This window comes from Salvelinus fontinalis, chromosome 4 (assembly GCF_029448725.1).
Source record: "Salvelinus fontinalis isolate EN_2023a chromosome 4, ASM2944872v1, whole genome shotgun sequence".
Taxonomy (NCBI): Eukaryota; Metazoa; Chordata; class Actinopteri; order Salmoniformes; family Salmonidae; genus Salvelinus; species Salvelinus fontinalis.
In genome coordinates, this window is record NC_074668.1 from 79658616 (window position 1) to 79672753 (window position 14138).

Below are 14138 nucleotides of genomic sequence, written 5' to 3' on the forward strand. Positions count from 1 at the left end.
TGGCTGGCTGACGGCTCTCGGCGCTCATGGCTGGCTGACGGCTCTCGACGCTCATGGCTGGCTGACGGCTCTCGACGCTCATGGCTGGCTGACGGCTCTCGACGCTCATGGCAGGCTGACGGCTCTCGACGCTCATGGCAGGCTGACGGCTCTCGACGCTCATGGCTCTCTGACGGCTCTGGCTGCTCATGCCTCGCTGGCGGCTCTGGCAGATCCTGTCTGGTTGGCGGCTCTGGCAGATCCTGTCTGGTTGGCGGCTCTGGCAGATCCTGTCTGGTTGGCGGCTCTGGCAGATCCTGTCTGGTTGGCGGCTCTGGCAGACCCTGTCTGACGGGCGGCTCTAGCGGCTCCTGTCTGGCGGACGGCTCTAGCGGCTCCTGTCTGGCGGACGGCTCTAGCGGCTCCTGTCTGGCGGACGGCTCTAGCGGCTCCTGTCTGGCGGACGGCTCTGTAGGCTCATGGCAGACGGGCGGCTTTGCAGGCTCATGGCAGACGGGCGGCTTTGCAGGCTCATTGCAGACGGATGGCTCAGACGGCGCTGGGGAGACGGATGGCTCAGATGGCGCTGGGGAGACGGATGGCTCAGATGGTGCTGGGGAGACGGATGGCTCTGGCCGGATAAGGCGCACTGTAGACCTGGTGCGTAGTGCCGGAACTGGAGGCACCGGGCTAAGGACACGCACCTTCAAACTAGTGCGGGGAGCAGGGACAGGGCACACTGGACTCTCAAAGCCCACTCTATACCTGGTGCGTGGTACCGGCACTGGTGGCACCGGGCTGAGGACAAGCACATCAGGATTAGTAGGGGGAGAAGAAACAGTGTGTACAGGGCTCTGGAGACGCATAGGAGGCTTAGTGCGTGGTGCCGGAACTGGAGGCACCGAACTGGATACACGCACTACAGGGAGAGTGCGTGGAGGAGGAACAGGGCTCAGGAGACGCACTGGTAGCCTAGTGCGTAGTGTAGGCACTGTAGGTACTAGGCTGGGGCGGGGAGGTGGCGCCGGATATACCGGACCGTGCAGGCGTACTGGCTCTCTTGAGCATTGAGCCTGCCCAACCTTACCTGGTTGAATGCTCCCGGTCGCCCGACCAGTGCGGGGAGGTGGAATAACCCGCACCGGGCTATGTAGGCGAACCGGGGATACCATGCGTAAGGCAGGTGCCATGTATGCCGGCCCGAGGAGACGCACTGGAGACCAGACGCGTTGAGCCGGCCTCATGACACCTGGCTCAATACCCAATCTAGCCCTACCAGTGCGGGGAGGTGGAATAACCCGCACTGGGCTATGCACTCGTACAGGAGACACCGTGCGCTCTACTGCGTAACACGGCGCCTGCCCGTACTCCCGCTCTCCACGGTAAGCCTGGGAAGTGGGCGCAGGTCTCCTACCTGCCCTTGGCCCACTACCTCTTAGCCCCCCCCCAAGAAATGTTTGGGTGTTACTCACGGGCTTTTTGGGCTTCCGTGCAAGACGCGTTCCCTCATAACTCCGGTTCCTCTCTCTCTTTTCCTCCACTCTCCGAGCTGCCTCCAGCTGTTCTCATGGACGGTGATTCACTTTAGCCCATGGTCCTTCTCCGTTAAATATTTGCTCCCAACTCCACAAGTCCTGTATACTTTCCCGTTGCTCCAAATTACGCTGCTTGGTTCTGGATTCTTGGTGGGTGATTCTGTAACGGCATTCCTCCTCCTCTTCATCTTCGGAAGAGGAGGAGTATTGAGGGAACCAAGGCGCAGCGTAGAGAACAGGCATATTTTATTAACGAAACACGAAACTTGACTAAACTAACAAAAACAACAAACGGTGTAGACAGACCTAAACGACGAACTTACATAAAACAAGAAGAACGCACGAATAGGAAACATAGACTACACAAACCGAACAAACCGTAAACAGTCCCGCGTGGTGTACAGACACAGACACGGAAGACAATCACCCACAACGAACACTGTGACAACGCCTACCTAAATATGACTCTTAATTAGAGGAACGCCAAACACCTGCCTCTAATTAAGAGCCATACCAGGCAACCCAAAACCAACACAGAAACAGAAAACATAGAATGCCCACCCAAACTCACGTCCTGACCAACTAACACATATAACAAATTAACAGAAATAGGTCAGGAACGTGACAAAGAATCATTAGCTATATAAATCAACGGTTACCCCCATCCCTAAGAATCATCAGCTATATAAATCAACGGTTACCCCCATCCCTAAGAATCATCAGCTATATAAATCAATGGTTACCCCCATCCCTAAGAATCATCAGCTATATAAATCAACGGTTACCCCCATCCCTAAGAATCATCAGCTATATAAATCAATGGTTACCCACATCCCTAAGAATCATCAGCTATATAAATCAACGGTTACCCCCATCCCTAAGAATCATCAGCTATATAACGTCTCAAAGTCATTGCACTCCTGTAAAACTGGTACATTCTCAAAAATCCTTCAAAATAAATGTGGCCCAGAAAAAGTAATACAACTATTTCAAACAATTTTACAGTATTGACAATGAATACTGTAGCTTCAACTGTACTTGCTAGTTGACTACCATTAAAAAAAGCATGGAAAACTTATTGATGGTTCCATGATAGAAATAAAGGTGTTTATTTGTGTTTGTCTGTGTGATCTGTGAGCTGCTACTACTGCTGATGTGACAGAGGGAGGGGCAGGCCTTTGTGCCTGGCTGGCTAGCCACTGTCTCTATCCTGTTGGCGTGGGCGGATGGTTCTTCCTCTCCCATCACACACGGCTATCTATCTTCACACATAGACTGTATTTCTCGGTTAACTGCGACAGACAGCTTTACATAAAACATCAGTCTACAACAATGTATCCACGTTCTAAACACAGCACAAGAGCTGAAACGTTCAACTAAAAATGAACCATTATTGTATTCGTTTAATGTAAGTCTCAAGCACAATGTCTATCTGCAGTTGTGTCTGCTAAGAAAACTTTCCACAGAACACACACAAAACACACAAAACGATGCAAACTTTCACACGGGCATTAGATATCCTATTAATCAACTACTGGTAAGGTTTCAAAATGGGCTCGAACAAGACTGACAGTTATATAAAATATTATCAACTAGGTCTATAATCTGATGTAGATATGGGAAAAAAAATTCAAATTGTGCTTGACTTCAGTAGTTTCATAGCTGAACCAATGTCTCAGATTGGCTTGTTTTTATGGCCACATCAGAAACGTGATGATTTAGCCCAGCTTACTACAGAGAACCCTAGGTCTCTTTAACCCTCTGGGAGGGAGATCCTCTTTATATGACTAGGAGGGGTCCCTATTAAGCCAACTGAACTCCTCATACAGTGCACCGTCATTTCGCTTCTAAGGCATACCTCTCTGGTCCTAGGGCTAGTCTACGTTACTGAATGTGTGACTAAACCAGCCCATGAACATGACTTCCCTCCCCATCAGACCGGTGTCACCTCTCAGACAGTACTGTAGTGGGGAACGAACCCTTCAATCACTGTGACTTAGGCTAATTACAGTCAAAGACAGAGAGTCCCTCCTCGATCAAAGTCCATCAGTGTACTGATTGGTGGTAAAACAAGGTTTTCAGTGTGTGTCATGTCATTATCTCAAAGGGGAAACTCACATGAATCACTTTACCTAACCCAGTCATAGGGGAGAAACAGACTGCCCTTATTAAATCTACATAGCGTGTCCTTTCTGACCCCAATTCTTTTTCTTTGCTTTTCTTTGTTTCGAATCACACAGTGATCTTTAACGTCATGTCTAGATGTACATTTCATGTCTAAAAGGGACCTGTTAAAATAATCTCTGCAATGAGAAACAGAAGTGAAACAGTCAAACAGATGTGGATTTTCTATGATTAACAAGTCGTCAGTTAGGATGGAAAACAGGTAATCACCCTGGTTCCCCTCTGACAGATTGAGAAAACGTTCCCTGACAGACAAACACTGAAGTGTGAAGTAGAAAAGGGCATGTAGGGCGCTCCAACAGAGAACCAGCTTAAGAAACTAACAAGAAGACTGAGTGATTGTTCTCTCCACTCTACCAAATGAGGAAAACATGTTACAATGGATAACACTTGTGCAAGGCACGGGACAGGCAAGCCAAGATTCAGTTGGTCAAAAGGAAGACTTGCAATGACATGCACACATCTTCAGAGAGCCTCGGGTAGAAGAGAAAACATAAGACGTTCAAGTTAAATGGATAAGTCCACTTAATGATCATATTTCATTGGAAATATATGGTCAGTTTCAGTAACAGAAACTAGACGACTAAAAACTTTCCAGGGTTGCTAGGCTAACATCTCTGAGTCAATCTGTTATCTATTTTTCGCCTGTTTAACTGTAGCTCTGTAGTCTGTTACTCTAGTCTGACACGCTGCCAGAGAGACAGATCACAGTAACAGTAGAGCTCCAGTGAGAACACTAGAGCCTCATTAGAACACTGCTGCACTATTAACAAAGTCACTCATCTCTGTGAATCCTCTGTGGATTTCCCATTTGTAAGTGATTCACAAGACACATGTCTTTTGATCTGGCCCCTATAATGTCTGCTCACAGGAAGCCATCAAATGAACACAAGAGTGAGTTACAAGGTGGAAGCCATCATGATTGGAGCCAGAATGGCCGTCCTAAAATGTTGGAATGGAAGCCAATAGGATCCGGAATGGCCAACCAGAAGATTCATCTAAACTTCAACCACAATAGACCATCACCTTAGGATGTGCAGTAGGGATCAGATAATGACACATTCTATATGTCTGCTGCATTTCACAGTGACTAAACACCTAATGGCACCTAATGGCATTTTAAGAGATTTGTCCGGACCGGAGGCTAGTTTAGTGAGTTAGAAGAATTCCTGCATCCACATAACTAGAATGGCGGATAACTGCAGTAAGCTGACTGCCATGTGGAGATGTGATATGGTGTGTGTGTGTGAGTGTGGAGGGGCAATGCACATCACTTTACTGTTTACTAGAGCAGGGCAGAGTGACTCAACAGTTCTCTGAGACACTTGACAGATACCAATTTGTAAGTCGCTCTGGATAAGAGCGTCTGCTAAATGACTTAAATGTAATGTAAATGTACACTCCCCTTACAGCAGCTGTCACACAAAGCACACTACAGGATTTAATAGGGATATCAACTATAACAGTGGCTCTATGTTAGGAAACACAAATCAACAATGACATCTAAGATAGACAAGCTAACCGATAACACAACCCACGAGCTGGTACAAGAGACCATTTGCATACAAACAAGACAATATTATATTCAAAACATTGATACGGGACTCTGTAAACAAATAAAACGATTCTCTTTCTGTTTTCCTGGCTGAAGGTTAATGTTAAGTTCCAACATTACCAAGGATCTCCGGCCTGCCCGGGCACTCCGTCTGCCTGCCGCTGGCCAACATCTTGACGGAGAAACACACTGAAAAGCACACACCAACAGACACACGCACACAGAGAGAGAGAGAAAGGCACAATGGCAGGACCTGAACCCCAGAGCCCAGCACCCGACGCTGGTGCTACACTGCCAATACCTCTGCCTTCATTACATTCCTAAGTCTTTAATTGTATGGAAAGATGACAAACAAAGTCAGTTTCCACTTGTTCCAGGGCCGGCGGTGTGCGTTTGTGATTGTGTTTAACTAGCTGAGTTTGGTTAGGTCCAGGCCTGATGCATTTTCCTACCACTGTTGTTTTTTCCTCACATGAATAGAGAGTTGTGTTATTTATCTGCCATGCTCAGTTAGAAGTTAGAAGCATGCACTGGCTGGGCTGGGACTTGGACCAAGCCACAAGCCACCAAACCACAGAGCCCCAGAGGAGAGTTTCCCCTGTTGGGGACAACTCAGGACTCTGGAGACTGAGGCCTGCTTGACCCAAACTGACCAGCAGCATGGTGCCAGGGTTCTGTGACTTCCGTCTAGTGGTAGTGTAACCTGTAGACTAGAGGTTGGATCCCTGGGTCTGTAGTAGTAGAGATGGACAGGGCCTACCTCATGGAGGGTATTGGAGTCTGGTGAAAGCTATGTTTTAGGAGCCTTAGTAACAGATCCAGATTAGCCCATGTTGTAAATGTACACGTGTGTGTGTTTATGTCTGTGTGTTGTTGGCTATGCTGTGTCAACAGGGATCGTGCACATGCTCTGGAAGCAGCATTGCTTGTGTATTTGTATATAGAGTTGTGCCTGAGAAAACTGCCTAAAGTATGTGATTAACTACTGTGTGCAAAGTGTTTACAATGTGTGGCGCCATACTCATAGTACTGACGTGAATATGGCTGTTTTTGGTGGGTGCATTTACTGTGTGTACTATGTGCCTGTGTCTCTGTGTGTGTGTGTGTGTGTGTACACTATGACAGCGCTAGAAATAAGTGTGTGTGCCTGCTCTATGTCGTTGTCTCTCACAAGAAGAGTGGGAGCAGCAGGCCCGGCCTATTATTAACCCAGAATGCCGTGCTCACGGCGAGAGGCAGCTGTGGCCCGAGCAGGAGAGCAAACATAAGATGCACGCACGCCGTGTCACACACACACAGCCTCCGCTACCCCCCCCACCCCCCGCCGCAGCCCGTCTGCACTGTGTATGTGTGTTGTCTGTGCAAACACAGGGCCAGCTGATTAATTAGATAAACACACGGGTCGGCACCACAAGTGGTTCAGTCTGTCACCATGACGGCCGTAATCACCCTCACAAGAGGGTTCACTCACATTCACACAAGAGAGGAAGGGGGAGAGCAAGGTTGCACACACCTACAGCACGCTATACACACTACTGTACAATTACTGTCCCTGTTAATAGTGCACTCACATTAATACTGTTCAGGAAGATTGGAAATATATTGACACTAAATATGGACACTAAACCAAATATAGACTACTGTACCTACCAATAAAGAAGCAGAGGTCCTGTACACAGCAGTTTCCTTTCAGCTGCTAGCTCCAGCAGAAGAACTGCCTCCTCCTGCCTCTTACTGATAAATACATACTCTTTGTTATAAACCTGTTTATTGGAGATGAGAATTCGTCTAGGAGGAGTATGAGAAGTGGGGATGCATTTTTGGGTGCATACTGCCAGTTGGGTGGGATCCTCAACTCGTCTGTCCATCTGTCAGTAAGTCTGTGCCACTCCTGACCCCCCCACACCCACAGTAGACCTACTGCACACACACACGTACGTACGCACGCACACACACACACACACACACTCTACATGCCCCTGCGTGGCGTACGTCACCAGTCACCAAGGCCATCTGTTAGCTCACCACAGCAGTTTTACACTGTGACGTGGTGGTACACATGCGCAGACTTGTGCTGACACGAGTCTATGCAGGCAATACTACAGTGATACTCAGGGGCGCAACTTTGGTTTTAGAAGTGGGGGGGGGGGGCTAATATATATATATATATCTTTATATATATTTTTAAATAGTAGGATAAACACTCCAAACAGCCTACCCGACCGCTCTAAGGCGTCTGCATGGTCCTAAAGCGCACAGTTGCCTCGTTTTGTATCACATTCCAATGATAAAACTGGGGGGGGGACAAAAATGCCATTTCCCAAGTGAAAGTTGCACCCCTGGTGATACTACTGTATACTGAAATCCTACCAGGGAATGACTATGATATCAAAATGTACATATCAGCACTGACTGACATGTAACTAACTGACCCTACTCTTAGTTAGACTACTAGAACTCAGACAGATAGACAGACATACAGACATTAACAGAAAGACACAGATAGTCTAGTAGACCAGAGTTCAATCACTTTCAAAGACATTTAGATGTAAGTATTTAGATATGTTTATATTTGAAAAGACAAGTAGTTGAATATTGGAATGTATTTAGAAATACACTTGGAAAGTATTTGAAAACACTGAAATACACTGACTAAAATACACTCCCATGCATTTAACCCAGTTCTTTTAATATAGTATTTGAAATAAGTATTTGAAAATACGGCCACACTTTATTTGGATAGTCCGGATTTTCGCTCTGTAGATGCTCTACAGATGGTCATACTATCAACAAACTATCTGTTGATAAACAACTGCTTGCTAAGGTTACGGTTATGGTTAGGTTAAGAATAAGGTTAGGGTAAGGATTAAGTTTAGGGTTAAAGTTAGAGCTAGGGTTAGTAGATAGTTAGTTGAAATGTTACTGATAGTCTGTAGAGCATCTACATATGGACTATCCAAATAAAGTGTTACCGAAAATACTTTCAAATACTTCCAATCGAAGTGTGTGCCAGTGTGTGCTCGTGTGTGTGCGTGTGTGTTTTGTGTGTGTGCTTGTTTGTGCGTCCTACAGAGCCTGCATGGCACAGAAGCTATTTCTAGGCCTCGCTCAGACAGGGACTTACTAATCCCAGGGTGAACCTGTCAGTCAACAACTTTTCTCACACTTTTCTTCTTGGTATGTACAGGTAACTGCCAAAATAAAGGAAACACTTGAGTAAATGAGGGATACAAAGCATATTGAAAGCAAGTGCTTCCACACTGGAGTGGAATTAACATCCCATCATCATGCTTAGGGTCATATATAAAAATGCTGGGCAGGCCCAGTTGCCCATTATTTTGGCTACCATGGCTAGAATAGATCTCAGTGAGTTTGGGTGGGAGGGGGGCACACTTGGCAGGAGCTTCGGTGACCAAGACTGCTCAACTTGCTTATGTTTCACAATATGCCATGGCCGTGTCAGTCACCAGATCTCAAACCAATTGAACACTTATGAGAGATTGTGGAACGTTTTTCCACCACCATCAACAAATTTCTCAGGTGTCGCATTCCTCCAATAGTGTTTCAGACACGTGTAGAATCTATGCCAAAGCGCATTGAAGCTGTTCTGGCTTGTGGTGTTTCCTTTATTTTGGCAGTAACCTGTAGCTACACCGTCTGAGGGAAATTGACTGAGGCAGCCAGACTTTTACTTTAACAATGTGTGTGTGCATGTGTGTTGGAGAGTGTGAGAGAAAAATAGAGAATGAGTAATTAAGGATATACTGATTATGATTATGCGTGCGTACACACAACTGTGTGACTAAGTCTGAGTGTATGAGTGTGTGTAGGCATACACATGCAGTGTATTATGCAGCTGGTGAACTTGTGTCTGATGGTCTTTCATACATGACTTATTGATAATGGGCCGTGTAATTAGCCTGGCCCTTGCTAGCACACAATACAGCACTTCCTGATGCACACACACTTTCTGTCGCAGCCACTCCAGGCTGTTTATTAACTATGGGCCATTTGACTGCTGTTTATTTGAATACGTGACTGAGCGGGACCAGTGTGCAGAGAAGCAGAAGTGGCTGTGCATGGCAGATTAGAAACTAAATGGGGAATGGTGGTTTCTCAGACGGCTTGTGCCGAGTTAGGATTTGTAGTGTTCTTGAAGTGAAGAGGCACTGTTAATGAGTTAGTCTCATCATTCTCCAGTCAGTTTGTTATACCACCGTAAATAGAGGTACATTAGTCCTCTTCAGAATGGAAAGGGCCTTCCACACACAGTAATTACAGCGGCTGTGGTCTCTGTGGTATAAAACAATTTTCGTAGTATTCCCACTGTTGCAACATCCAGTCAATACAAACGAGCTGAACCCAAAGAATGAATCTCCTTACTGTGTGTGTGTGTGTGTGTGTGTGTGTGTGTGTGTGTGTGTGTGTGTGTGTGTGTGTGTGTGTGTGTGTGTGTGTGTGTGTGTGTGTGTGTGTGTGTGTGTGTGTGTGTGTGTGTGTCAGATGGGGATGAGCTATTTGTGACGAGGTCAATAGTGTGAGAGTCATTAGTCTATTGTGCTGCTATGATGTCCAATCCTCCTGTCAGGACCACTCAATAACAACCCTACTGTGTACAAAACCCAACTGCCGGTTTAAGTGCTGTATTTCTGAAATACAAATCACTACAACGAGACATCATTTCACCCAGGAGAATTCATTAACTGGTGGAAGGTATCTTTTTACAGTGTTATAAAACAAGCATTTTTGTAAAACACGTGTTAGCTGGATGCTATGCAACAATGTAATGTAATGCAACTTTTTTTTAATTCTAAAAGGATAATAAAATAATGAAAATGTAAGGGCTTTTAAATTCCCTCTAATCAAGAGAGAATGAGATACAGAGAGAGTGTAGTGAGTACAGACACATAGAGAGATGGAGAGGCTGACAGACAGAGCTGTGTCTTACCGTCGTCCAGTGTGATGTCCTGCAGGCCGATGGATCTGAAGGTGGGCTCTCTCTCCTCCGGCTCCTGCTTGATGTTCACACTCTCCCCCTCCATAGGGAAGGGGCTCTGCTGGGGGGCAAGGGGGTGCTGCTGCACGGGGTTGCTGCTGCATGAGCCTGGGGACAGGCTGGACATGACAGGGCTGCTGGCCTGGGGACTGTGTGCTGGGGGGCCCAGAGGGCTGCCGGTGGGGGAGGGAGAGGTGGGCGACTGGTAGGGCAGGGAGTGGAGCTGGGGGGAGGATGGCCCGGAATGGGGCGAGGCAACCATGTGGGCTGGAGGGGCACTGGAGGTAGTGGGACAGGAGGCAGACCTCTGGCTGGTGGGGTGGTAGCCCCCCATAGCTCTCTGCAGCTGGGGGGAGGGCTGCATTGCATGGTTGGGGTGGGTAGGTGAGGGCTGGCCCATGGGGTGGTTGGGTCGGGTGGGCGAGGGCACTTGGCTGGGGTTGGGGGGGCAGTGGTAGCCCATGGAGAGCAAGTGAGATGAGGAGTGGGTCATGGGCTGGCTGTGGGGCGCCGTGGAGATGGGGCTGTGGGGGCTGGAGGCCTGCTGGGCGGAGGTGGATGGGGATGAGTGGTACACCATACCCAGCCCCATTGGGTGGGGGTGGGAGGCCCCAGGGTCAGACTGCTGCTGGTGGTAAGGCATTCTCTCATAGCCCTGCGGAACCCCAGTGTTCATGGAAAGGCTGGGCTGGCCATTGTAGGGCAGGTTGGGATTTAGGTTGCTTAGGTGGCCGGGGTGGGTGTGACTCTGCTGCATAGGATGGTGTTGGTAGGAGGGCCTGTTGGGAGGGTCTGGGCCCGGATGGAACGTCATGTGACAGTCAGCAGGCGTGTGGAGGCCTCGGCCCTGGAGGTGAGGCAGGTGCTGGAAGGAGGGGGAGCCCATGAGGGGGCAGGCAGGCTGCAGAGTATGGAGGCTGGAGCCGGGGCCCGCAGCCAGGCCCCGTGGAGAGCTGGACAGAAGGCCGTCCGGTGGGTGGCCCTGTTCAGGGGAAGGTAGCTGGGTGTGGGTACTGCGGACCAGGCTGGCAGCATGGGCCAGGGGCATGGACATACCAGGCATGGGGGGCACAGCAGGGGGCCCTTCCATCTCTTCTCTGTTGTGCTCCTGCTTCACCAGGACTGGAGACAGTGAGTGAGAGCGAGAGAGAGAGAGGGAGGGAGGGCGGTAGACAAAGAAGGAGCGAGAGAGAGACTCAGTACGGGAAACCAACACATTGCCATTCACATGATACCAGCATTAATATATTCAAATCTTTCATTGCAGCCATAAATATTTTGGTGACGTATGTGATGATTATGACAACAGAAAATGAAAAACACAAGGCAGTACTCATTTGTTTTTCCAAATTCTGGATCACCACAAATAGCCAAATCTCAGGATTAACTTCCCAATCAACATCCACCAAGTCAAAGCACTGTGGTTCACACAAGTTCAGAATGTATGTGTTAACTAGATTAGAAATCTTTACTTAAACGGAGCACCTTTACAACAGTGCATAGCACAACTCTGCTGTGTACCAATCAGTAACCTATTTCCCAATCTGGTGCTTGTGACCGGGCCGGGTTTTATTTTGACCCAGCTCTGAATCAGAGAGAGGGAGCATATGTTGTTGGGTTTGGGTGCCATCATGTTGACTGCAGTATGGGGAGAAGCAAAATGCCTTCCAGCCATGCTGAAACCAGGAGGAGGACAAACCAGTTCACAGCCCCTAGCACCCCTACTACCTCCCATGGCCCTCCCTCTGACAGGCATGTTACTGAGAGAATACAGCCAGGAAGACTTGTGTCTGAGGGGGAAGGGACAGAGATACTGTGATAGATTGGGTTAAATGGTGCTTTTTTACATGTTTTCGTTTTGAAGGGGAAAGGCACTGCGATATTGTAGAGACAGAAGGGGTCTTCCTCTGGACTATGCTGACAGCACCTATCCATACTTGGCCAACCCTAATGACAAAGCTTTTCTTGTCTTGACCACCTGACCAGGAACACCTGAGAACCCTACACATTCTAATCATGACATCTTCCTTAAGGGATCTCAGAAGAGAACTGATGCTCTTTTCTCACAGTTCATCCCTAAACTGGGCCAGCCAGGGCCCTACTACCCACGCACACTAGGTAGCACAGTGTGATTGGTGGGCCGGTGACGCCACAATTAAGAGTGTGGTGTCCGTGGTAACAATAGTGGCGTCTACACTGACAGAGCAGGCTTCCTGTGCTGTGCTCTAATTGGCTGTCCTGGTAGGGTAGCGTGGAAAACAGGAAGCACTTGAAGAGTGGGCGACGTGCTGCAAACGGAGAGTGGGTGGAGGGGCACATACACATCTAAACACACACACTGCTCTGGTAGATATCAGAAATTGCTCACTTGTCAATATATTCCGCCAAAACAGTTTTCGTTTTGACTAACGTTGATTTGACGTTATTGTTGGAAAACAATAACAATATCAAGTAACTATGCAGGGATTTGACTTAATGAAAAACATTAGGAAACTGTAGAATCCACGTAAAAAAAAAGAAGAAAATTCAGCCTCGGAGAGATTTCATTTTAGGCAAACAACACCGTTTGAAATTCCCACAATTCCTGTGTGTAATCAAATGTTCCTGGAGAGCAAAGATTTGCATACTAAAACTTCCATGCAAATACACATCAGAAATAGACAGCAATAAAGTTTCATGGTGCTTTACATGAACGGTTGGCAGGTGCACATGTAACTGTTAGTGGAGGTGCCCCTTCTTTAACCACAGCTATGCAAACTGGGAGGGAAAGTTCAAAGCTCTCCAAAACCGGGTTAGTTAGCTAAGCCCAAAAGAAGGATCCTCGGCAGTGTGTGTATGTTTGTATGCGTGTGCTACTGCTTTCCATGGCTGTATCTGCTTTCTGTCAATCCCCCTGAGAGGTCAACAGAGGAGTGAAAAGCAGGTTTCAACGTGACTCCACATGATCATGTTCCAGTATGTCTTTAGAACACTCCCACTGCCACACATACGACACAATTGCTACATCATATAAATGTGGTTGATGAGATGTTAGCTAAACATCACGTGTTGCCAGATCTAACCATCTGCAGTGGAACACAACCGCCAGTGATTCTAAAGACTTGCAATTCAGGCACTATGATTGGTGTAGAATGTAGATCCTCCTACCTGACAGGTAAGTGAAGCGTTGTGATTGGCTCCTTTTCCGTTTGCCGTTACACACGTAAAACTGCACCTGAACAGCCGAGGTCACGGTCTTACTGTGGTAGGGAGGGACCTCCACTACGACGCTCGACTGGGAGAAGGAACCAACACAGTCAACGTTTCCACTTTTCACAGACATTCACATTAGTCAGGATACTTTAGTAATAATTCATGAATAATGCTACATCAATATAACAGCTGTAAAAATATAGCCTAATGATACAGAATAATATACATCATGTTTGTGACAGCTAAGCTACAGAGAGGTGTAGAAAGCTTATGTTCTACTTACTCCTTGACTTTTCTCACGGATGATTTTCGCCTCCACTTCCCACTGGGGTCTTCCATCTAAAAAGACAAAAAGAGAGGGAGAAGACATGACAGATGAGTAAAACACATTGTAGGACTCCATTTTGACAGACGGCAAGATCACAGCATTCCCACTCCAGGCTGGGCCTGGCGAGAGACAATGCATTCGGCTCTTGGTCTGCTTTTCAAATTATGTGTGAATTAATGAATACATGGCAGAATGGCACCCATAGGGATTCAGCATAGAGTCAACCCACCTCCTCTTCCACAAAACAGATGGAGTCAACAGACAAATTTGACACGAAGGACTCCATCAAATCCTCCCCTAATTGAATTGCCAGCTCTTGGACTAATTCCTATATCAATGTGAATCTGGGAGGAAGTGAATTATAGTATC

General features: G+C 47.4%; 1 protein-coding gene across 2 annotated transcripts in view; it reads right to left on the bottom strand.

Annotated features, from left to right (window-relative positions):
• The window catches only part of LOC129854485 (nuclear factor of activated T-cells, cytoplasmic 3-like), a 104723-nt gene that overhangs the window by 14147 nt on the left and 76438 nt on the right, over positions 1 to 14138 (bottom strand). For both annotated transcript variants that reach the window (XM_055921569.1, XM_055921568.1), the window contains exons 7-9: positions 13725 to 13780; positions 13397 to 13523; positions 10202 to 11371 (exon numbers count right to left, since the gene is read on the bottom strand). In XM_055921569.1, coding sequence (XP_055777544.1) covers positions 10202 to 11371; positions 13397 to 13523; positions 13725 to 13780 — 1353 coding nt within the window. The remainder of the gene's footprint in view (positions 1 to 10201; positions 11372 to 13396; positions 13524 to 13724; positions 13781 to 14138) is intronic.